Raw genomic sequence first — 23,909 nt, 5'->3', positions numbered from 1 at the left:
CACCTCCGTCCTCGGCCTGGTAGCTTTAATATTTTGCCGTCTCTAGGAAATTAAGTATATACTGGCGCGTTAGACATTCTGCCAATTGACAATCGCATTGTTCTCTGAGTGTGCTACCTTGGGTTTCAGTGTGAATTTACTACTACGTCATTATTCTGAATCGCTACTGCCGCACGCGACGTAGATACGCCAAAACTTTCCGTCATTGCAGCGCGCGCAAACCCATTCTTGTCATCACCTAAACACACTTGAGCCAGGTCAACATGGCGGCCGCACCGACAGAGAAGAAAAAGGCAAGCGCAATGCGCTCAATCCTGGCTGGTGCAAGTGCAGGAGCCGTGGAAATATGTAACGCTTGCTCTCCCGTCATGGCATATACTAAGTACTGACCCCACGCCAGCAATCACATACCCTGCTGAGTGTAGGCACTGAATAACATCCACTTGCACAACGACACCGAGCCTGACCCAAGCATAGTCGCGAAAACACGATCGCAACTCAACCGAAGATTGCCAGACGGAAAGAAGCTGCCATGGCCGCCGTTCGGCAAGCAGTGGTACGCTGGATGCACAACCTTGATCATTGGCAACTCGTTGAAGGCTGGCATAAGTATGTGGGAGAGAATCAACACGGAAGAGCGACCGTCTGACAGGTCGTGTAGGATTTGTCGCATTCGACATGTACAAGAACATGCTGGCGGACGCTGAAGGCAAAGTCTCCGGTCCAGCGACAGTAATAGCTGGATTTGGTGCAGGAGCTACAGAGTCACTGCTGGCTGTCACACCATTCGAGAGTATAAAGACGCAACTGTAGGTGAAATCGGACATATGCATGTGCCGTCACTCACTCATCCGCCTAGTATCGACGACCGCAAGTCGGCAAACCCACGCATGCGAGGCTTCTTACATGGATCAAGGATAATCGCACAAGAAAAGGGTATCCGTGGTTTCTTCCAGGGTTTCCTCCCAACCACAGCACGTCAAGCCGCCAACTCAGCTGTTCGTTTCTCGAGTTACACGTCGCTCAAGCAACTAGCACAGTCATACGTCAAACCAGGCGAGAAGCTCGGCGCCGTTAGCACATTCGGACTGGGAGGCCTAGCTGGCATAATCACTGTCTACACGACGATGCCTATTGACACAGTCAAGACACGTATGCAATCAATAGAGGCACGGAGCGCCTACAAGAACAGCTTCGACTGTGCGGCAAAGATTTTCAGGGATGAGGGTCTCCTCACCTTCTGGTCGGGAGCGCTTCCAAGATTGGGTCGACTTATCCTCAGTGGTGGTATCGTTTTCACCATGTACGAAAAGTCCATGGAGTTCATGGATAAGCTGGATCCACAAGGGCGCTACATATAGACATCCCCCTTGCTCCAGAATTAGCAACGAGTACAATACCCGGCCTCCTACCAATATCTCTCCTTCAACCTGTCATCAAAATCGAGGTTTCAGGTGCTTCATTCTCTCTATCTTCTCTTAACGCTTCTCCTCATTCAGGACAACCACCTATTAGTCTTACAGTGCGTGTCAATCTTCTTTTGCAAGTTGCTAACGCAAGACTTTACTTCTGTCACGACTCACCAGAAGGGAGATAGGGCACCGTCAGTGTGAATGGACAAAATCAAGCTCAACCCTATTGTTCACACTATGGGCTTGAAGATTTAAAAGCAACAGAATTCTGACCTCTACATTAACCTGGCCGAACCTCCACAGCTCCATCTTTCAACTCAGCTCTTCCCAAATCCGACATGGACTCAAACGGCTTCCGTACAGCACTTGATGCCGCCACTAGGTTAGCCAATTATTCCCTCTTGTGAACTTACTGAAAGCTAACATGTAATAGCTTCCTAGATACGCCAGTCGTCACGGTGTCTGTCGGTTCTGAGGTGGAGAACACAAAAGACTTCAGCGTCCACGAAGGTCTGCTCAAAGACCATTCTGCATTCTTCAACAACGGCCTAAAACCGAATCGTTTCAAAGAAGGCTTTGAGCGCCGAATATCCATGCCAGGGGACGATTCCAAAGTCTTTGCGCTTTACGTTCAGCTACTCTATCGTCCCGACCTGTTATCCACCGAAATAAAACGAAACAGCGAGCTCTCTGAGCAAGAGTGTATTCTCTTAGCTGAGCTATACGTGTTCGTGGAAATGATAATGGACGAGTCTACCAAAAACATCTTGTTAGAGGCCTTTAAGATTTTCTCATGGGAAAGGCCGTTTCCCGTTGCAGCAGCACAAATCATTTACAGTGGGACACCAGAACACGACCCTGCTCGTGCCATATTTGTACAATCATTATTCCGCTACGGCCAACAACGATCGCTTGAAAGTATCCTCGATACTGGACATCCCGATCTCTTTCGCGATCTCGCTTTCTGCTTGAGTAAGCGTTGCCATAAGGTACATGACAAGGTCAAGGTTGGTCGCAAAACCGTTCTTGGAAAGAGAAGAAATGCCCCGCCTCTCTACTTTCTATAGTGAGGACATATGATGAGGCTTAGCTAGATCATGATCTTCAGCAGCTATTGGTATTTGTTTCATTTTCCCTCACTGACTAGGTCGGGTGATTTTGCGTGTATTGTATCCTTCTAGCCAGAGGTATGAACAAACGAGTTTATGGATGGGCGTTCCCATATGTTGAACTGGTCTGTGGTCAAAGTGATTTTGAAACTTCACGTTTGTGTGTTATCATGCGTACCTTCACATTCACCTCCGCTCTGATCATTCGCACTTTTCAAACGCCTCAAACCCAAATCCACTTTCTAGCCTTAGGCATATAACTCTTCCCAGTCATTGCAAAGCAACCAAAGCAAGCCTGCAATTCAACGAATCAACAATTTCAGCGTACGCTGATCAGCTTCGCGAACAGGAACTTTTCTCAGCGCTGAAACCCCAAATCACTAGTCTTTCCAGCCCACTCTACGGTACACGTTCCGAAGATGCATCAAAGGTCTACGATGTGGTTTCTTACAGCATGCCTTCCGACAATGACAATGTCGAAGAGCAACCATCACAGCTAAGTTTCAGTGTAGCAATAATCCTCTACACAGGGCCTCCAGCATCACCCTTCACATCTTGGACATTGATCAGGCATGTGGAGAACCAACCCGATATGATCACTGGGGCAAATCGTTTGTTGGCAGATTTGAGGAGGGGCATGGGTGGAGTTGTTGGTATGTCTTTCCACCTCTACTCTTCTTAGCCCTTTCTTGTTCGTAAGCTTCGAGCATTCCAGAGGACATGGGGAGAAAAACACTGCCATACTGGTTAGCTGATGACATGATGAAAATAGGTGTTTGTATGCAGACGGGTAACTGGACGACAATACATGGGAGAATTCCCAATATTGTTCCGGGAGTGGGCGAAGTAAAGCTAAAGAAGTGCGAGAATGAAGAGGAATACGAGGAAGATCAGGACAGTATCGAACAGGACAACGAAGACGGTAAGAGAGACGATGAGAGCGACGAATTGGAGGACACCGGCAAGGGCGGCTGGAGCCCGCGATTGGAGTCTATCACAGAAGAAATATAGAAGCTTCTCGTATCAGATCTTCGATAGGCAGATGTTCCCCAAGTTAAAGATCAGTTCACGGGTATCAATTCAGTTGGAAGAAAGCAAAAATTAAGTTGAGAACACCAAAAGAACGCGAGTATCACATTGGAAAGCTACCTAAAGATACGTAAAGAGCAAATCGTGTACGTTTTCATCTGCCCGTGCCAATCGGACTCATCAGACCATTGCCACTACCGCTCGTGGGGCTGCGTACCATCATCGGCTTGATACTTTGAACAGGACTTAACGGATCTCGTTGGCTCGAACTCTGGCTGGAAGTGCCTGAGCTCAGACTGCCGCTGCCGTGACTGCGGTTGCGACCGTTGACTGGACCCGGAGTACTGAAGGGATTGCCGAGAATATATGTACCTGAAGCTGTGGGCTCATCGAAAGCATCGGTGAATCCAGAGACGTTGGAGAGCATTGATGAAGATCGACCGCGACCGCCACGCATAGAACCAGGAGTGCCGTTCATGTGCGAGTGCATGGAGGGGAATGTGAAGTTGGAGAGACCGTTGCTATAGGGAGACATGGTCGTGCCTGGGAGATTGCCTTCAGGAGTGGTAGGAACGGACATATGCTGGTGCGCTTGCTGAAGGAGAAGCTCTTCGTACTGCTGGACGGTCACCAAAATTTGACTGGTGGCGACATTCTGCTCTTCAGTGCGTCTTTCGTAGCCGTTGATGTTACTCCGATACTGGTGCTCAACTTCAGCGCGCTGTGCTCGCAATGCCGTGCGCTCCTGTTCTCTTCGTTGCTTCGCAGTAAAGCCCTCTGCGTTGGCGGTTACGAGACGGTCGTGCTGCTCGTTGAGCCTGGTTTGACGCTGCTGAAGACGCTCCCGCTTCTGGAAGGCAGTAGAGATATCGGACTCCACACTTTGCACTTGTCGCTCAATCTCCTCCTTGGTCTTGTCGAATTCGCTAGCAACGGTGTTTTTGTTGTTACGCTCCTTCTTCCACTCTGCCTTCTTAGCTGCCGCCTCTTTAGCCTCATCCTCGGGAATGCTTCTCAGGTTTTCTGCTTGAACGGCGAACTCGGCGGCCGCGTCTTCAGCCTGGCGGATGTTCTGCGTGAATTGAAGGACGCGCTGGCGTTGGCGCTCGTCACTACCTCCGGCGTTGGCAAGGCGGTTGCCCAGCGTGTCCACCTCTTTCTTGATGTTGGTAATGGCTGTTTTGTGGTCCTTTTTGTTTCGCTTCAGGCGGTTGCGCTGCTCCTGCAGTTGCTGGTCGGCCGCGGCAATCGAATTCTTCAAGGTTGTCGTCGGCGAAGAAGGTCGTAGGGTCTGATGCGCTGGCGGAGAGGCGATAGAAGCTGAGGCTGGAGTACGCATTAGCATGGAAAGGCTACTAGAATGGACGGACTTACCAAGTTCGGTCACTGGACTGGCCGAGGTAATAAGGCTCGCTGAGTAGAATACTTCGTTGTCGTTGGTCCGAACAAACTCGCAGTAGTAGTTTGAGAGAGCCGTTAGACCAAATATCTCTCCAACCCAGTAGCCCGTTCCCTCTTGTCCCTGGAAACCTATCGGCTCGCTTTGTCGGATGCGGGTTGAACTCCAATCAGCACCGTTGACACGGATGTAGAATGGCTTTGACTTGTCTATCCCAGATCCGACACTAGAATCTTCCTCATCCTGCTCTTGAAGGCCAGCTCCACCAGATAAACTAACACGAAATGAAATGTCGGAAAAGCCGACTTCTGAAATCCAAACACGATCGTCCTCCGATCTCCAAACAGCGTTTCCAATGTGATTTGCGTCTTTTGCATTAGCCTCGTCGGCATCGTTGGCCGCCCGGCTACTTTCCATCTCTTTTAAAACTGTAACTTTTGTACTGGCAAGTGCAGCCCAGAACGGCTGCTGACTGCGAACATGAGTAGCTTGCTTCCTCTTCCTTCTACCCGTGCTCGCTTTATCCTTGAGAACTGCGGGTGATGGTCCCGGTGGGCGGCCATCGGTACTCGAAGAATTGGGCACGTCGGCGGTGGGGTCGAGGTTGGTCGAATTGGAACGTTGTAATGTCCCAGACTCAGGATCTGTCTTCTTGCCAGTGGGCAAGGTTGCATGTTCTCTTCGAGAAAGAGAGCGTCGGATGATACGAACGACGCCTTGGGCCAAAATATGAATACCCAGGAGGCTGCGGGGCCATCCGTGGGGGGTCGAGAAGCTTTCCAAATATGTTGGCGTACTCGGCGGGCTCGTCAAGAATTCAAGGCCTCCCCGGGCGAGCCCCGTCCAAAGGAAGTGGATGATGTGTTGCCGAAGAGGCCTGAATCTGAAGACGTGGCTTGAAAGAATAATGACGAAGCATATGACAATGCTATTCGTCGTGCCCTTCTTCCCGGCAGCGGCACCTCCGAGGGCTATTGCAATGACGGCCTGTGCAAGATCCAGGAAGAAATTCTGCGCAGGCACCCACAGCAGCAGCCATATCAGCAATATGACAGTATCGGCAATGATTGTGGTGAAGAGCGAGGGCGTGCCGCCGGAGCCCTGGAAGATGTCGGTGAAGGAGGGGAAGGCAGAGAGGGCGGAGAGGGGGGTCCCGGCCTGGGGTGGGACAAAAGTAAGCGTTGCGAACAAGAACTGTACGACAGTGAGGACGGTGGGGGGAAGTTGGAGGAGGATGATGAGGATGGCGAGAACGTCCCGCAGAGGACAGGACGTGAGAATGGTGGCGGGCACCGAGAGCATGCTAGCCATGGACATGGAGGCCGTCTTGGAGGTGTTTGTGTCGGCGCGGCGAAGAGCTGAGGGCATGGGATCAAAGGGCCCGTTGGAGCCATTGTCGTACGAGCGACAGGCCTCGACGGGATTGTCTAGCGAGGCATCTGAAGCTGCGCGCGTGCGCTCCCCGCGGCGGGCAGAAGGTGCAGCGGCCATGGTGGTGTTGACGTGGGCACTCGACCCCGGTACTGGATCGTGAGCGCTGGCCGGCTGCGTCATCTCGGGCGTGTCTACATGGCTGGGGACCGGCGGCGTGGGCTCGTGAGTCTTGCCGTTGGTGTGGCCATTGAGCTGCGGGTTGCTCTTCTGCTTGGTGATCTTCCTGCCGGGGGCCGCAAGGCCATTCTCGTGTCGCTTGTCGTGCGCCGCGTTCCTCTTCGACTTCGCTACCATAGACGGCGGTGCGGGTGCAAGCGGGCAAACCTCTCCCTGGCGCGACTCGACTGCTGCACAGGACGAGCCAGGACTGGAAGATGTTGAGCCGCTGCTCGGTGGGGGGGATGTGAGGGTGTCGTGTGCTGCTGGGCGAGATGTAGTAGGGGAACGAGGAAGGTGCCCTGCGCCTGCTCAGTCGTGCCTTCCGCCGGATGGACTGGTGCCAAGACTTGCAAGTGCTAAACGTCAAATGCAAAGTCAACCAAGAAAACCCGTCCACAAGCCTCGAGGGAGTGGGCCACAGCACGATCAGAGCACTGACAAGCCACGATGCACCTGCCGCTTGATTTGCCTGTCTCTTCCGAGGCTCCACGTCTTCTGAGATGCCCGAACCGTGGTTTCACCACGCCCGCCCGCTTCACATGCACACCACATCCTCTCTCTCCACGCACCACACCGGCGGCAAAATTCCATGTGCCCGGCTTCTACCGCTTCATGGCAACCATGCGGCCAGCATATCTTGATGCTGCTGCCACGCAGATCAGCCGAACTGTGTCCGATTTCAGTTCACGATGCCGATCTTGACCACGACCAGGAAGCCGTGAATGCTGTTTAGCTGGGAAGCGAAGACCGGCCTGTCGCTCTCGGGCTGCCATTTCGCCTCTCTCCCACCTCATCTCGCCTTCGTCTACATAAATTCTCCGCCTGCTTTCTTTTCCATATCGCACAGCTGCATCGCCCGCCAGACAAACACATCTTCTGGGGCAGCCAATTAGCCTGCGCCGGCTTCTTTAGCTTACCTGCTCATTTGCGTGCGCCAGGACCCCCCTGAGCCATAGCAAGCTCCAGGAGCGAATAAAGGCGCGCTTTGTCTGTTCACCGCATGGCCTGAAGTCTCTGCAGCGGGCAAACCCCGCCGACGCTATTACTCACGTCGCCGTCACGACCATATTACATACGCGTATAGAGCGCTTCTGCCTAGATACTCATTGCTACATCTCGAGTGCACACAAAGTCTGAAAAGCTCATGCCACTCATTGCGCCACATGCCCTCGAGTATGCTGACCCGGGTCTTTGTCGGCATCTCAGAGTGGTCGGAGCATTTTCATCAATCTGTGTTCCCTCGAGGCGAGCATAGCGCGCAAGCCTTCCGCCTGCACATCCATGACCCTCTTCCGCCCTCTGCATTGTGCCGGCGTGAAGCTTAACCAACCACGCCAATCGCAGCCCATTAGACTTGCAAATGAGGCAAGCGGGAACATCACGCGCGCAACGGGCTTGCAGATCTCTGCAATAGGTAATTAGAACATCCCATCAAAGTGTACATCACTGTGGTGAGAATCACGCCATGTTGTGGATACGTTCGTAGTTTATCTTTTTTCCGTATCGCTTGCAGAGATACGCTTGTATCCGACTGTCATACGCCGAATTCGGACACGCGAGCAACCCCGCGTGTTTTCCGCCCATGCAGCTGCAGGGGTATCAATGTGTGATGATGATAGATATGACGATACCTATGTAACGCTGCTAGTCAATCCTACTCTACGACTTGTATTGTCATCGATTAGCGTTGCCGACAGCTTCGCAGTACCGAGGCAAGTACTTTCACGGGCCAGGGGAAACAGGACATCAGGACACAATTTCACGAATCCGAAGTTTAGACCGACGTATAGACATTCAGGGTCTGATATCGTGGTTTCTTGCAAGTATATCCATGTTCTACTGATTCGCGCTACCAAAGTCTTCCTTAGCATCCGGTCTATCCCAGCTGCTCTTCTCTAGCTCCCTAACTCTGTCCAACAGGACTCTGACTCTGTTGCTGTTCTTCTCTTTGGCTTCTTCCTGTAACTTGAATGTCTCTTGTAACTTCTTGATCATGAAAGGTGGCAAAGGCGACTTCTTAGCTGTGCGGTAGTCGTATGTAACGATGTCTTCGACACAACGTGCTGCTGGACGACGCTGTGCTTCTGAAAGGATCATTACGTCCAAGATGAAGTGGTCACTGTTTTCAGACGGGTTGTCCCGAAGCTTGTGAAGTACGGTAATCCTGATAGTTAATCCGTCAATCGTTGCTCACTATGCATCGTTGGAGATCATACCTATCAGGCCATTTCATAGGCTAAATCTTCTTAGCGGATGTTTTGAAAGCTGAGCAACCGGAGTTCCTAGCGTTCGGTACTCACAAACTTGTAGTCCGTCTTAATGCTTCTCAAGATCAAGCCGACGCTCTTTGGGGTCATGAGCTCCATCCATTCAGCTTTATGCTGCGGATCCATTGCGGCGAAGTTCAGCGTCCAGTTGACTCTAGCCGATTCCGCATACCGGTTGTACATGACATTGTTAACGTGACCTATCTCATATTAGAGCTGTGTATGTGAGACTCAGGCATAGAAATAAGTACCCTTCACATCTATTAGTATGGGTCAAATTGCATTTTTCCCCGGACGTCTTACCATGCTGTCCTACACACAGTCATGACTTATGTTAGCCGGTGTACACAAGTTTGCTGGGTGGTACTCCAACCATTTCTCCCCATACCACCTCTTGTCGGTAAAGACCTCGCCATTGCTTGCCTGTGAGGAAGCCTTCGCTTCCAGCTACAAGTTCCCTCCCTACAGATTACAAGTTCAGCTAATATTCAGGCGATCAAGACATGCGAGTGTGATCTTACAGTCTACCGTAGTCTCTTGTAATATCGACCCAGCTTCTTCAATCTGTGCGGGGTTCATTCCGAAATCGATGCATTTCCCGATGCGTGTTCGCAGGTCGGATAGCCATCTTGGGCTGAGAGCTGCAGTGGCTGGTGCTTCTACATCAGTCTTCTAGTTAGCCACCGGAATGCTAAGGCTCAAATTGTCTCTATTCGCTCGTGTGATGGTAAACATGAGCTCGTGTGTGAATTTTGAGCATACGGCATGATTACTTGGTTGGCAATGCTTCGTGATCCATTTCCTTCTCCTTTTGGCCAAATTGTGCATGTCATGATCAGATGTGAATGATGCAGTCTTACTGCTAGAAACAATGAATTTAAGACCACGTACCGCTCGAAGTAGACTGATACCGCACATGAGGAACTCTTTGTACAACCGGAACAACCAGCCACGTGGGTCTAGAACGAAAAAGCGCTGAGCGCCCCAACGGTCGCACAGCACTCATGATTGCCAAATTTACAGGCCAATGAGATATCAAATGCGGTGGTATTCACAAACCGTTGTAGCAAGCCCTTGAGAGCTAGGGCGTTTCTTTCCGAGGATGCGGACGGAGAAGACAAGCCGAGGATCCGCTTCCCCTACGGCCAGCTATCTTCATCCTCAAGTTCGCTAGCCGCAACATACGTCAGGGATGCGGGCCCGAGCGTTTGCTACAATTACTCCGCATTCCAACTCAAAGACACGTAATTGACATCTGGCAGCCATCAAAACCAGTGTTTTCTATTTCCGTATATTCATCTGTCTACAAACTCGAACATGGCTTCCCCGAATCCCGCGCTTCGCCACCAGGTCATTCGGATATACAAGGGTGCGCAGAAGTGCTCGACCGAGGCTCTTCCCTATTATGCAGATGGACTAATGGCATGTAGACTTGCTTTTCATGGGCCGTGAATATCCTCAGGGATACGATTACTTCAGAACACGTCTGCACAAGGCATTTGCAAGCCAAAAGAATTTGACCGATGAAGCCAAAATCAAGCAGGGTATTGAGAGAGCGGAATACGTGAAGAAAGGTAAACTCGCCTGGAACGAATCTGATTAGGACAAAGCTAATCATTGTGATCTAGAAATCGAAGCACTGTATGTCCAAATAACTCAACAAATACGATTGGAAGCTTTCCCTAACTAGATTCAGATACTATCTGAAGCGTTATCGCACCTTGCGCCAGCGCTACGACAAACTCGCCTGAACGCTCCAAAAAAGAATACCCAACGCTTTGCCGACGGTGTGGCCTTGCGAAGACCGGGATATCACAAAAAGACAAGGTACGCCCGCTCTTCGAACTTTACACCTTCTTGCACCACCAGATGCCTACTTCCAGACACTCACCACTCGAGGCACCTTTCTGCTCAAGCAGATCGTTGATCATCGAGTTCCAATAACGCTGCCATTCCTCCTGGTTCTTTCCGCTAACTTCTTTAAGTAGAGGCTCCAGACTCTCGATCAGTTGTATGACGACAAGCAATGCGGTGTGTCTCAGAGCCGCTTGTTCCTTTGTCAGAATGGAGCTCTCCAGCATCACGCTTCCCTTCTTGAGCTTTCCAGCCTCGCTTCCACGCCGCTTCATCGTCTCGCCCGCAGCCTCGCGCTCCCACCGTGGTTCACCAAGAGGGATTGCTACCCTGCGGCTATTCATGTCGCACAGAGTATCTGTCTCCTGGAGGATGATCTGCGCTATACGGGAACAAGGGGTTGGCGAGAGCTTGCGCCGGTCCAGCGCTTCTTGAATCCAAGAGTTGGAGTCTTGGAGGTACTTGTTCTGCACATCGGTAAAGGGCGTTGTATGCGAGATCAGGAACGTGCCAGTCGACTCGGCGACAGCGTACTCTTCAGGGTCTTTGCCTGGCGGAGGAGGAGGATGTGGCTGGATCGATCGGATAATATGGTCCGTCTCCCATATCTCCAACGTGCCCTTGGACTTCAGGACCCGCGTACATTCATCGAGTATTCTCTGCGACGGTACTCCCAAGGGTATCACCATACTCAAGTCCTTCATGACGACGATGTCGAATTCCTCATCGTCGAATGGCATCGGCAACTTGCGCAGATCATGCTGCACAAACTTCCAATCGATGCCCTGGCGCTGTAAGTCCCCCGCGAGGTTGACGATATCGAGACCGGTGAAGGAGACGTCCTCGTGGCCTAGGTCTGCTTACAGTCAGCTCTGAACGATAATTGTGCAAGCTGTGCGTGGCGCCCGGAAGAGGGCGCAATCCGCAACTACCTGGTGTTCGATGACATACTACTCAGATATTCATGACACACAGCGGACCAGTATCCCGAGCCACATGCAATCTCCAACACTTTTCTCGGGGGGTATGATGGGGTCGAGCCCAAGGCCTTGCCGAAGACAGCTGTCGCAAGGAGGGTTTGTAGGTTCTGGCGGTGGAGCTCGGGCAGGTCGCATGGGAGCGGATAGCCCTGAGCGCTTCGAATGTAGCGGCGGCCGTGGCGCAATATGAAAGGTTCGGTGGAGGGGACGCCAGGGTCGTCTCTGATGCTTTGGGTGGAGCTGCTCGACATGGAGCCCCGCGTTATATCCATGTTGTTGTTTGGGTGGAGGCGTGGGCCGGAGGAGACAGAAGCTGAGGAGGCGGATATGGTTCTACCGAGAGCGTCTGTGGTGGTCAGATCCCATTGCTTTGCTTCGACTGTCTTGGGGCGTATGGGCGGGCTGCTGGCGGCGTTGGAGCCGTAGTAGCGATACTGTGGTTCAAATTAGCAACAAAGGTTCTCTCGTAGAGCGCCAACAGTGTGTTCTTGCCAACTGCCAATCACCCATAGAGACGATCTGGAAGCGTGCTCGAGGTTATCCAGCCTACTCCAACCCTTGCCCCACTGTTTTAGCGGGAGCGCGATATTGGGCCGGTCTTTAGTCGTCTGATAAGCACGTGTAGGCGAGTCAGCAATTAATGAGCGGAACGGCGGAGCGGACGCGATGGCGGGAACAGTGCTCGACTGGAGAGAGATCAGATCAGAGAATGGAGCCAGCATGCCGTGTATGTGTGAATGTAGTAGCTTCGGCACAGCTCCGGTTGTGGGAGGCAGCTCAGGTGAGGAGCTGCCAGGCCAGCCGAGGAGACATCTCCAATCAAACGACTGCAGCTGCGGCTGTGTGAATCCCCAGGTTCTCCATGGCAATAAACATGGCTAGGCTGTGCGAGCGCCGCCGCGAAGGAGCAGCTTTTGGTGATGTGGCGCTCGTCTGCAGGAGCGCGGCATCAGCCGAACCTGTCCTGCAGGTGATATTCCAGCGTGGGGAAAGCCCGAGTCTAGCAGTAACAAGCTCACGGTGTATGCAGTGCACGACGGATACGAGGACCACAGGGGAGGGGTTCTCGGTGTCACCAACAATCATGGACTATGTGAGCTGGCTGTTAATACATAACCTGATGCATGGTAGCAAATGGGTACAAGCTAAAAGTGCATAGGAATGCGTCGTTGCTGGAGTCGCATTCATGGAAATCAATGTGTATTTACGCATGACGAATGCTGCCACTTGTTTCAAGGCTGCAATGTATATCATTAGCCTTCCAGCGCGCTCGATCCAGGCCAGGTCGCGAGTGAACAGATGGGCAGTTTCATGGCTGTGGATCGACGCTTCCATGTCACGTGTCCCGCTAAGCGGCGCTCCCCATGGATCGGGCAAGGTTCGACTGGGCTTCACGTATCGCATCACTACGCTCTCTATTCTTCACAGCGCTGCAGTTGGACCCGCCCACAGTCTGTCTGGTACAATTGAGACTGATTGCCCTCCTGCGCGCCCTTTGACATCCTCAGCTGCCGTACGTGCGCCGCTTCCACACGCTTCTGCCGCCCTCTCCAAGCTCCACGTCCAACCTCTTCGATTCCCCGCTACACCAACTGACAGCTCCAGAACAGTACAAGCCCGCCGGGATATCAATACGAGCCCTGTGGCCGAGACCTTTATTACCAACACGCACCCGACCACCCAGACACCGCCCCCCTCGCTCGCTGTCGAGTCCCCGCTCCAACATCTCCCTCACTCGCGACCCGTTGGGCTGTCGATACATGGTATACGGGTGCCGCGTCTGTTAGCGCGTGCTCATGTCGGAGAGTCAGTCGGGCGCCCATGTTAAAACGAAGAAGATCGCGTGCCCGAACCCTTCCTCCCACCTGACGCCCTCGCTCGCCTTGAAAACCCGCGGCTTTCACCCTCCATACGCAAAGCCGCCTGCGGGAATCCGTCCTCCCTCCGCCGCGATTCCCTTAGATGGCCGAGTACTCGGTCTACCCCAGGGGAACCGGCAATACCTTCTATCCACAACACGCACAGAATATACGCAACCTCCCCAGCCGAGTGCGGTCACCCACATCTAGCGCTCGCATACCTTTCCCCAACCCCGACACCCCCTCACCTTCGCGATCCCCTGGGCGCCAGTCTTCTCCGCAGCAGTTCGGCATGTTCAACAACGCCCATGGGCACCAGGGCCAAAACGTTATGATGAACGGGCGAGCTGGGCACCAGAATTTCATGCAGCAGATGAATTTGGGAAAGCCTTTCCAACACAACCAGCACAACCAACATCAGCACCAACATCACCAGCAGCACCATGACATCACGGGAAACAACCATGTCAGCCAGTTCAACCACCAGCACAACATCTCGAGTGGGGGCATGTCCAATGTTCAGCCCCACTTTACGCCGGGGCATCTCCAGAACGGTACACCCAATAGCGTCCACAGCGGACTTAACAAGCCGACAACCGAGCACTGGCAAGAGCAGATGAAGCTGTACCAGACAGCCCGTGAAATGACGCAGGCTCATTCACACGCCAGGATCCACCCGAGCGTTAGTAAGAGCGTTGTGGCAGGAACAAGCAATGGGATGCAGAAAGAGGCAGATAAAGAAGAGCGCAATAGGCCTGCTGCTCAGCCGGCGCAAGATGCCAAGGACCAACACATATGGACAATTCTTGACTTTGGCGGCCAGAACCTCAAAGTCATCACACCCGCTTTGTTCAATTACACCTTCCTGACGAAGCTCTACCTCAACTCGAACAAGCTCACGTATGTGCACCAGAAGATTGGACAACTACGAAACTTGACACACCTGGATCTCTCCCTGAACAATCTGCAATACCTGCCCCCGGAGATTGGCATGCTAGTGAACCTGAAGCAGCTGCTCCTGTTTGACAATCACATCGAAAACTTGCCGTACGAACTGGGCTCACTATACCAGCTAGAGATGCTTGGTATTGAGGGCAATCCCATTCCGGACGACTTGAAACAGATCATGATGGAACAAGGCACCACGGAACTCATCAAACACTTCCGCGAGAACGCGCCCGGTCCTGAAGCGCCACCGGAGCGAGACTGGATCGTTCTCGACGAGATCCAAGATACAAACCAAGAGACTGTCAGCGCGCTTAGCTACAATATTCTGTGCGACAAATACTGCACACAATCACAGTATGGATACACGCCGAGCTCAGCATTGGCATGGGAGAGCCGTAGGGAGCTTATTCTTGCTGAGCTGCGCGAGCGTGACGCAGATATAGTATGTTTGCAAGAAATCGACCAAGACAGTTTCAACGAGTTCTTCCGAGCAGAGCTGGCACACAACGACTACAAAGGAGTGTTCTGGCCGAAATCAAGAGCACGCACCATGGCAGAAAGGGAGGCCAAACTTGTCGATGGGTGTGCTATCTTTTATAAGAACAGCAAGTAAGTCGATATCCACATCTTCATCTGCAGACCAATACTGACTTGCCTAGGTATATCTTGCTGGACAAGCAGCTCATCGACTTTGCCAACACTGCCATCAACCGTCCAGACATGAAGGGCGAACACGACATCTTCAACCGCGTCATGCCCCGAGATGACATTGGAGTGGTCGCATTCCTTGAAAACCGTGCTACAGGATCCAGGTTCATCGTCGGAAACGTGCACGTCTTCTGGAACCCTGCGTTCCAGGACGTCAAGCTTGTACAAGTCGCCATTTTGATGGAGGGTATCACGAAACTTGCAACTCAATGGACAAAACACCCAGCCTGCAAAAACAAGGTGGTGTACCAATTCACAAACGGCGACAGTGAAGAAGGAGCAGAGCCCGATCCGACACAGGAACCAGGACCTTCCAAGGAATACTCGGATCCCTCCGACATCCCTGTCTTGCTATGCGGTGACTGCAACTCGATGCCATCGTCTGGTGTCTACGATCTCATCACGCACGGCAATGTGTCGAATGCTCACGTGGACCTGGGAAACCGCAAGTATGGTAATTTCACACGAGACGGCATATCCCATCCCTTCAGCCTCAAATCCAGCTATGCATCCATCGGCGAGTTGGCGTTCACCAACTATGTGCCTCACTTCCAAGGAGTTTTGGACTACATTTGGTACTCGACAAACACACTGCAGGTGGTTGGTCTGCTTGGTGAGATCGACAAGGGCTATCTCCAGCGGGTACCGGGTTTCCCCAACTACCACTTCCCTAGTGACCACGTGGCCTTGTACGCGCAGTACATTGTCAAGAACCGGAAAGAGGCGAAGAAGGTATCCGAAGTCGACTTTGGCCCAAGTCGGGAGCGAAGGAATTGAGCGACTCGACGTCGTTTGGCCTCTGGGCATGTCAATAGGCTTGTGGTGCAGCAATCTCCGTCGTTTTCCAGGCGTCATCTGCTCGGTGTTCGGTTGCTATGGTCGGCCCGCGTCCTTTGCGGGCTTCATGATGGAAGTTTAGGTTTGGCAACGGCGGGTGAATCGCTCGATAGACGGTGCGCGGTCTGATCATCTTGGGAGGTATGAGCAATGCCGGCGGTTAGTACACGAATCTCACATCATGTTTGTTGTTCAGTGTGGGGAACATGTTTCCAGGGAGCCTGACGATGGAAGGACCATTACTCTCTTTTTGGTGTGCGAAGCGTTTGGCTGTATGCGGCTGGTGTTTTCCGGCATGGGTTGTTTGATCTATCTTCTGGGTTCTTCTTGCGTTCATCTTTTCTGCAATGTATCAATTAGGTAGTGTTTCAAAAAGGCCTTGTCGACTGCTTTATAGCAGATCTGGCTACGGTTTTACCGTTCAAAATGGTTACGATGCATGTGTGGTGTAACATGGGCGAGTAAAACGTGTGCAGTCGCTGTGAGCCAGAGATGCCGTCATGGAGCAGTGTCGGCGGCGACAATTCGCTGGGAAGAGCCGTCAAGGAGCAGGCCGAATGATGATGAGGGGAAGGGTCCTAGACGGGCGCTTGACCGCCGCGAACTGGACCCACTTGGTCAACATGGACGTCCGCGCTCCTCGATAACTTCCCTCAGGCCGCGCAACACGCAATTACCCACCAACTCTTTAGAACCTCTGAGTGACCTCTTTTCTCCTAAATTCTGAACAAGATGGCTGCCGCTGCCACCAACGAGCTGAAGCTCGACCCCAAGTACGACCACTACGACTACCCTACCGTTGCTCCCACCGCCCAAAGTGGACACCCAGGCCACACAACTCCAGAGCAAGATGCCCAAGTCTTCCAGCTGAGGACCCAGCTGGAGCAGGCTGGCCACACCAAGAACCTCGACACTCTGACTCTGGTATGCTCGTCGGTGCTAAGGCGGTGAAAAGATCTCAAGCTAAACAATTCACAGCTACGATTCCTCCGCGCGCGAAAGTTCAATGTTGAGCTTGCGAAGCAAATGTACGTAAACCTCGTAGAAGAAGAGCACATGGATGTGTACAGAACGCATGCTGACAATTACCAGGTTCGTTGACTGCGAGAAGTGGAGGGCCGAGTACGCTGGCTGCGGTGTTGATGAGCTGGTCCGCACCTTCGACTACAAGGAGCGACCCGAAGTCTTCAAATACTACCCCCAGTACTACCACAAGACGGACAAGGTATGTGGCCTATACTTGGGCGCAGGATACGGCCCAGATTCACGCAAGAAAAACCTCTGACGTAGATATCAGGATGGCCGCCCAGTCTACATCGAGCAACTCGGCAAGGTCGACCTCACCGAACTCAACAAGATCACCTCCCAAGACCGTATGATCCAGAACCTTGTCTGCGAATACGAAAAGATGGCCGACCCCCGTCTTCCTGCCTGCTCCCGCAAATCTGGCTACCTCCTCGAGACTTCGTGCACAATTATGGACCTGAAGGGTGTTGGTATCGGCAAAGCTACCTCTGTGTACGGTTACTTGGGTGCTGTGTCCCAGATCGGCCAGAACTACTACCCAGAGCGTATGGGCAAGATGTACATCATCAACGCCCCCTGGGGCTTCTCCGGTGTCTTCAGTGTCGTCAAGAAGTTCCTCGACCCAGTCACAAGCGCCAAGATCCACGTTCTCGGCAGCGGATACCAGAAGGAATTGTTGGCACAGGTCCCCGCAGAGAACCTACCCAAGGAGTTTGGTGGAAGCTGCCAGTGTGAAAAGGGCTGCCAACTGAGCGATGCGGGCCCATGGTGGGATCCCCAGTGGGCAAAGGAGCCCAAGTGGGCCAAGAAGAGCGACGACGCGATTGATAACTCAGCACTTCCTGCACCTACTGAGGGTACTGCGGGCACTGCACCAGCTGCGCCTGTCGGCACTGACCCTGCTACTGCACCTGCACCCGCCACTGCTTAGGTAGAGTGTCTTATTGAGGCGGCGAGGGGTGTATAGAGTGGCAACGGTTTGGCGTAGGGGCGTGACATTCGATAAGGGGTGTGTGAGTTGCTCGCTGACCGCAAGATAGATGGGCGTGGTAGGTGTTCACGCGTTGGCATAGCAAGTGTAAAATGTTATCATAAAGCATAAGAGTCAATAAGCCCGCATTAAGTGAAAAGCTTTGTACTTCTCTTGTGTATGATACTTCCTACATGAGCCGTCCCACCGCCACATTGAGGTTTCGATTTTCACAGCACTAACACGGCTTCCTTACTACAGTTTCGTGGCGATGGCAACAGATAATGTTGACACTAGGACAACACTCTTCTCGAATCCTTACATGCTGGGACGACTAATCGACCATATTTGCTGCTAAATGCCCGTAGATATGTTACTCTATTGCAAGACTAAGGTTGTCCGAAGGCGCCAGCCGGCACAATCACCCCTTTCCTCTCTCACGCCAAACACAGTTTCTTCATACGCTGCTTGATTAACTTCTCACCCTGTCAGCTCAACATGTTGGTCATCAACGACTCAAAAGAATCCCGGTCTCGTTATACGATCAGTTCAGGCCAGGTTCGCATAATATCTAGAGACGCTTTACATGTGTTCTCGCATAGTCACCGTATTCATTTTTGTCGCTGATTCATATAATACAGGGTGGAGCTCTATCCATCAGAGGTCAATCATTTGCCATCTGCGAGCTCTGCGTCCTAGCTGAGATGCTCATGGACGATACTACCAAAGAGATTATTCTGGGGACGATTCCTGATCAGGGTAAGGATCCTCGATCTGAGTATCTCATTTCAGAGCCAGTCGTAATCTGTAGGATCTATACAGGTGCTATTGAGACTAACCCTGCTTGTCGTCTGATTGTCGAAATGTGCACACAACGTGCAGCCAAAGAGGGTATTCAGGACTGATCGACTGAGAATCAGCCCAAAGATTTCCCCCTCAATCTATCGGTCAGTCTCATTGCTAATCGCCCCGTTCTGACCTACACAACAAGACTCAGACTAAGTGGTCTGCTGAGACGAATTCCTTGATCCCAAGGAACGCTCATCTGTCCGACTCAGATAAGGAACTGTATAAACACACGAAACCTCTAGCGGCTCAGCACCCCCAACCTCAGACTCCGAAAAACAAGAAGCGCACAATCGACAGTGACGAAACTGACGATGGCAGCTGTGAACGTTAGATGCGTAAGAGGAAGAAGAAGTTCCCCCCTATAGATGTTCATGGACATTGATGGTCACCCTGTAGATATGTCTGAGGATGATTCTGCCTTTCTCAACGATTGGTCTATGATATTGAATGCAAACTCGTAAAACACAAAGACAAAAACCAGGTGAGACTCATACTGACAATACGTACCACAAATTAGCTTGATAGGCACACAGTCAACTGGAAGAAGGGTAAAAGCTACGTGCAGATGCAACCCACTAGGTTCGGGACATGATCGTAGGTTTGTACCGCGAACAATGGCATTCGAGAAATCATCATAACGAGCTAAGATAAAGATGAATGCATGTATAGGGCGATCACATCGTCTATTCACCAATGCTGTGGAACGCTTCTGCAATACTTGGCATTGTGATGTTGCTCTAGTACGGATAGCTGTACCTGATGTTTGTGCTAGGTGTGAAAGAATGCCTTCTCGTCAATCCGGTGTCGAGACGAAGTTAGACAAGGAGCCTGTACGCATTCTCAAGACGTGTTGTGCGGGTTTAGAACGCAAACAGCAGCTAGATAGACTCAAGAGTCTTGCAAACTTATATCGATCAACCTTGACGTCTACCCACACAACAACTGTATTGCAAAACTCAACGGACTTGGTACATTCTCACACAAGACAACAGCATAGAGCTCACGATGGTACAATGCACAAACCCAGTCATGAAGTCAGATAGCTTTTGATAGATTACCAGGTATGTGAGTATCAAATAGATCAGCAGCGAAAGACCAGTAGGGCGACACGAGGCACCCCAGATCCCTAATCGCGTAGTTTCCCATGGCGATGCTCCTACTCGCCGAGAGCAGTGAGAAAAAGGAGAAAGCGTACGTACAGTACACGCCCAAGAAACCATCGGGGTAGTAAGCATACCATCATAACGCCGTGCTCCAATGTATACATGCATCCGGAAAACACAGTAAGCTTATGCCTACGATATTGTTAGACCGCCAATAAATCACGCGGTAGCGATGTCAGCTTGCAGCACTCTGCGACTAGATACGGTGCTTCTCCGATTCTGTACACGAGGTTAGCTTTTGGATATTGCAAGTTAAAACAGACTACTAACCAAGTCGCGAGTACAGCATGTATAGTGCCATTTGGTTACACTCTTGTGTACCTGTAATGGTGACAAGACGCTCGTTGCTATTGTCAGTGGGCTCGTTGATTTTGATGACACTGCCACTGAGCTGACGGATCTCGTTGATCTTCGCACCACCCTTGCCGATGATAGCGCCAACCATATCGTTGGGGATGAAAATCTGCTGGGTGAGAGGTTGGCCGGGCATGCCACCGACCGCTGCATGAGGAGCAGCACCACCATGTGCAACAGGCGCTGCAGCAGGATGACCACCGTAAGGAGTGGGAGCTGCAGGACCACCGTAGGGACCGCGGCTAGGCGAACCAGCTCCATAGGGCATGTTGGGATGTCCATATGGTGATTGTTGAGGAGGCTGTCCATGCATGTGGGGAGCACCATATCCTCCATGAGCGGGGGTTCGCTGAGGTGGTTCTTGACGACGGAAGTTCTGCGGATGAGAGTACTGACCTCCGGCGGGCTGGGGAACGTATGGCTGAACAGACATGCCACCAGGGACTACGTTGGCAGCCATGCCGCTACGAGTTGCGTATTGGGACGCAGCTGGACCGCCGAATCGCTCAGTCAGCTGCTCGACCAGGGTCTGAGCAACATAGTACACAGCAATGTGTACAGCGTCAGCAACACCCAGGACGATCAGCGATCGCTCGCCAGAGTTGGGTAGGAGAGTGTCAGATGCGTTCAGCTTAGCGTTGGAAGCGTCTTGAATCTCACGGATGCGGACACCGGCTTTTCCGATAATGGAACCAATGAGGATGTGAGGAATGAGGAGGCGCATAGGGTACGCCTTGGAGGTGGATGTCGAAGGAGTCTCGAGATCCTCCTGGTTGAGGGTGCGCACAATGAGGCCGAATGCCTTGGACACAGCATCAACTTGGCCGCTTACAGTAAGAATACGTTCAACGGCACCTCGAGAGTAGTCGCTAACGGTGCACTTGGCGCCAGACAGACGACGGATCTGAGTTACATTCTCTCCGCCCTTGCCAATGATAGTAGCCGCCTCGCTGGTGCCAATACAAGCACGCACATGTAGCCAGTTGGTCTCGTCCACCTGCTGGTTGTGATTCACAGGCCGACCGTTAGCACCGGATGTGGATTGGATAGGCTGGGTTTCAAGAATAGAAGGGGCGTCGGGGACAACAGTATCCGTTTGGATGGTCTCGTCACCATTTTCAACCACAGTCTCGGCCACTTCGGGTACTGCTTTCACATCCTCTTGCGTGATGCCTTCTGTGGCAACATCATCGGCCTTGACAGGTTGGGCGACATCGATATCGTCAGGGTTGGGCGCGTTCTCCTTGAGCATCTTATCGAGGGCCGGGCGCTTGGCATCGGGTTGGTCGTTGGGACCGGTAGGCGAGGAGGGCTCTTCAAGCGGTCGCTTGGCCGAGGAGGCTGCGATGGTGGGTGATGCAGACATTATTTCTGTGTATGAGTTGTGGGTCTTGAATCTTGAAACGGATATGCACGCTCTTCACAGTCGACGCGCGCTCAAACGGGATGTTGAGACTTGTTCAATTGATCTCGACTAATTGCGACTTTTATGTACAGCTGGGGCCGTGAAAGAAAGCGTGCTGTGAGGGCGGATGGAGGGAGTCGCGACAGTGCGGTGAAGGTGCGTGGATGTGAGGTCGCCGGGAGCTTGAAGGAGTATGGAGCGTGCAGAGGGTGCAGTGGTCGGAGAAGGGATGCCTCGGAGAATGAGGAACCGTGTATGATGGTGCTTGTGATGGAGCGGGAGAGTCGGAAAGGGTGTATGTTTCTTGGGGCGAGGTGAGGTCGACAGACGAAGAAACTGGCCCAAGGAAAGAAAGCTCGCTCGTCAAACCTTCTCGGCAACGGTCCGGCGTCTCAGATGGGAGAGCTCGAGGTTGCGTGCTTTCCTTCTCAAACGAGAAAGCAATGTTAGAAGAAGGGATCGTGATGGAGATGGAGAAGGAACTATTGGCGATGGTTGAGAGCAGCAGGTGGTTGGATGAGAGGAGGTAGCGCAAACAACGCAAAATGGGAGCTATCGCGGGGAGATCGGCGCTAAGTCTTGGCGCGTCACGTGTAATTCTACAACTTTGTCTGAAAACACAGGCAGTGCAAGGTGTGAAGCAGTGGTGAATCTCTACGTGGTGCAGCGGGAACTGTAGTGAGTCCAGAATCGAAAGGGGTGACGTTGCCCTCCCCAGGCACCACGGGTCTGTTAGCGACACTGGTGGACCGCACCATAACACGCAGCCAACCTATTGCAGACATGGCGCAACCGCAGAACGAGACACTCAAAAAGATACGCGAGTATTCCGAAGAAGCTCGTGGGCTGCAGGATGATGTTGTCGACTTCGACGCGTCGAGTACCGAGGCGCGTTTAGAGCAGACGGTGAAGGAGCTACAAGCACGCGTGCAGGAACAACAAGCAGCGCTTGACAAGGTAATGCAATGAAGACGCGTCTGCATAGATACATGCTAACCAGATGATAGCTACGATCACGGTCACAGGTTGATGTAGAGAGTGCGGCTTACGCATCGGAAGATCCGCGTAAAAAATTGCAGCAACTCATTGCCGTCAAAGACGCGTATCGACGTTTGAATTCGACCGCAACATACCTACCTGCGCCAGGATCAGTTCTACCTGCACTCTTAGCAGCACGTACCCTTCAGCAGAACATTAAAGGAACCAAGGATGCTATCACCAGCACGCAATCCCAACTGGACGTCCAGGAACCCAACCTTCGTCAAGAAGAAGCCCTTTTACATGACGCCCGACTTCTGAGTCAATCAATGGAGAACCGCATCGAAAGACTACGCTCTCAGCACGAAGATCACTCACGGAAGACACCCGCTCAGCTTGCGCGAGAATTGATTGCGGCTAAGCGCGCAAAGAAAGAGAGGTACGATAAGGAGATGCAGCGCATGGGTGGAGCAATGAACGACTTCATCAACGATTACCTCTCTAGCATGCTTGCAGCAGAAGAGCTGGGCGGACCTGTAGTAGGTGATATGCTTGAGGTGGAAGACGATACACTTGCCGCCGGGTTCACGAAGAAAGGACGCCCAAAGTCGTCCAAAAAGCCAGCATCAGATAAAACACGACAACGCAGGATTGACCAAATTTGGGGCAAGAAGACTGCTGTTGATGACCAAGAGGAGGAAGAAGAGCCACCTACTGAGGCCGAAGCTGCAGACGCGGAAATGCGACAGCTGATTGAGAATCTGTTTGCTACGTTGATGGGACCAGGAGGTGGAAAGGCGTATTTCCAACTACAAAGAGATTCTGCAGCCTCGAGGTTCTTGGTCAGGGCAAAGATTGCGCAGTTCCATCCGAAAGATGCGAGGAAGCTTAGACTGATTGACTTTGGAAGAGAGTTGGAAGACTGAAACTGCTGGTGTAGAGTTACCTGACCCTCTGTTGCGAGGTTGCTGCAGTTGCTGCATGCACTACGAGAGCCAATCGACCGCCACAAACTCGTTAGACAGATCTGACCTCGTTACGAGGGGAATGGCATCCACAAGTATACATCATCCAGAGCCTTGCCGAAGTTCCTATCGTGTACTCATCCCTTTTCCCCCATGTCTACAAAGAATATCGACATGTGGCGGTGCATTCGTGTTTAGTATCTA

The 23,909-nt window shown here is 52.2% G+C and overlaps 10 protein-coding genes across 10 annotated transcripts; 6 read left to right on the top strand and 4 right to left on the bottom strand.

The window, feature by feature from the left end:
* Positions 1–263: 263 nt before the first annotated feature.
* AA0111_g556 (putative mitochondrial carrier) lies at positions 264–1,361 on the top strand (the record flags this gene model as incomplete). Its single annotated transcript, XM_028651684.1, has 5 exons — positions 264–348; positions 401–421; positions 478–609; positions 662–809; positions 860–1,361. The coding sequence occupies 5 exons, from the start codon at positions 264–266 to the stop codon at positions 1,359–1,361; spliced, it is 888 nt and encodes a 295-aa protein (XP_028511748.1).
* A 389-nt stretch (positions 1,362–1,750) lies between these two features.
* On the top strand, positions 1,751–3,532 carry AA0111_g555 (hypothetical protein; the record flags this gene model as incomplete). The annotated part of the gene is made up of 4 exons (XM_028651673.1): positions 1,751–1,794; positions 1,846–2,384; positions 2,845–3,174; positions 3,294–3,532. The coding sequence occupies 4 exons, from the start codon at positions 1,751–1,753 to the stop codon at positions 3,530–3,532; spliced, it is 1,152 nt and encodes a 383-aa protein (XP_028511749.1).
* Positions 3,533–3,704: 172 nt separating this feature from the next.
* AA0111_g554 (putative ubiquitination network signaling protein) lies at positions 3,705–6,677 on the bottom strand (the record flags this gene model as incomplete). The annotated part of the gene is made up of 2 exons (XM_028651662.1): positions 3,705–4,876; positions 4,925–6,677. The coding sequence occupies 2 exons, from the start codon at positions 6,675–6,677 to the stop codon at positions 3,705–3,707; spliced, it is 2,925 nt and encodes a 974-aa protein (XP_028511750.1).
* Positions 6,678–8,378: 1,701 nt separating this feature from the next.
* AA0111_g553 (hypothetical protein) lies at positions 8,379–8,935 on the bottom strand (the record flags this gene model as incomplete). Its single annotated transcript, XM_028651652.1, has 3 exons — positions 8,379–8,706; positions 8,759–8,778; positions 8,843–8,935. 3 exons carry the CDS (start codon positions 8,933–8,935, stop codon positions 8,379–8,381), a joined length of 441 nt encoding a protein of 146 aa, XP_028511743.1.
* A 1,191-nt stretch (positions 8,936–10,126) lies between these two features.
* AA0111_g552 (hypothetical protein) lies at positions 10,127–10,560 on the top strand (the record flags this gene model as incomplete). Its single annotated transcript, XM_028651641.1, has 4 exons — positions 10,127–10,178; positions 10,240–10,383; positions 10,438–10,450; positions 10,506–10,560. The coding sequence occupies 4 exons, from the start codon at positions 10,127–10,129 to the stop codon at positions 10,558–10,560; spliced, it is 264 nt and encodes an 87-aa protein (XP_028511744.1).
* Positions 10,561–10,656: 96 nt separating this feature from the next.
* AA0111_g551 (hypothetical protein) lies at positions 10,657–12,365 on the bottom strand (the record flags this gene model as incomplete). The annotated part of the gene is made up of 3 exons (XM_028651630.1): positions 10,657–11,519; positions 11,615–12,077; positions 12,150–12,365. 3 exons carry the CDS (start codon positions 12,363–12,365, stop codon positions 10,657–10,659), a joined length of 1,542 nt encoding a protein of 513 aa, XP_028511745.1.
* A 1,240-nt stretch (positions 12,366–13,605) lies between these two features.
* On the top strand, positions 13,606–15,935 carry AA0111_g550 (Glucose-repressible alcohol dehydrogenase transcriptional effector; the record flags this gene model as incomplete). The annotated part of the gene is made up of 2 exons (XM_028651619.1): positions 13,606–15,059; positions 15,110–15,935. 2 exons carry the CDS (start codon positions 13,606–13,608, stop codon positions 15,933–15,935), a joined length of 2,280 nt encoding a protein of 759 aa, XP_028511746.1.
* Positions 15,936–16,727: 792 nt separating this feature from the next.
* Positions 16,728–17,952, top strand: AA0111_g549 (Sec14 cytosolic factor; the record flags this gene model as incomplete). The annotated part of the gene is made up of 4 exons (XM_028651607.1): positions 16,728–16,919; positions 16,974–17,023; positions 17,088–17,220; positions 17,293–17,952. The coding sequence occupies 4 exons, from the start codon at positions 16,728–16,730 to the stop codon at positions 17,950–17,952; spliced, it is 1,035 nt and encodes a 344-aa protein (XP_028512129.1).
* A 2,247-nt stretch (positions 17,953–20,199) lies between these two features.
* Positions 20,200–21,723, bottom strand: AA0111_g548 (hypothetical protein; the record flags this gene model as incomplete). Its single annotated transcript, XM_028651596.1, has 2 exons — positions 20,200–20,222; positions 20,274–21,723. The coding sequence occupies 2 exons, from the start codon at positions 21,721–21,723 to the stop codon at positions 20,200–20,202; spliced, it is 1,473 nt and encodes a 490-aa protein (XP_028512128.1).
* An 822-nt stretch (positions 21,724–22,545) lies between these two features.
* On the top strand, positions 22,546–23,666 carry AA0111_g547 (hypothetical protein; the record flags this gene model as incomplete). The annotated part of the gene is made up of 2 exons (XM_028651585.1): positions 22,546–22,719; positions 22,770–23,666. The coding sequence occupies 2 exons, from the start codon at positions 22,546–22,548 to the stop codon at positions 23,664–23,666; spliced, it is 1,071 nt and encodes a 356-aa protein (XP_028512139.1).
* Between the last annotated feature and the right edge of the window lie 243 nt (positions 23,667–23,909).

The sequence above is a fragment of the Alternaria arborescens genome (assembly GCF_004154835.1).
Source record: "Alternaria arborescens strain FERA 675 chromosome Unknown contig_1, whole genome shotgun sequence".
NCBI classification, from domain to species: domain Eukaryota; kingdom Fungi; phylum Ascomycota; class Dothideomycetes; order Pleosporales; family Pleosporaceae; genus Alternaria; species Alternaria arborescens.
The sequence above is the reverse complement of the archived record's forward strand: the minus strand, read 5'-3'. Positions and strand labels throughout refer to the sequence as shown.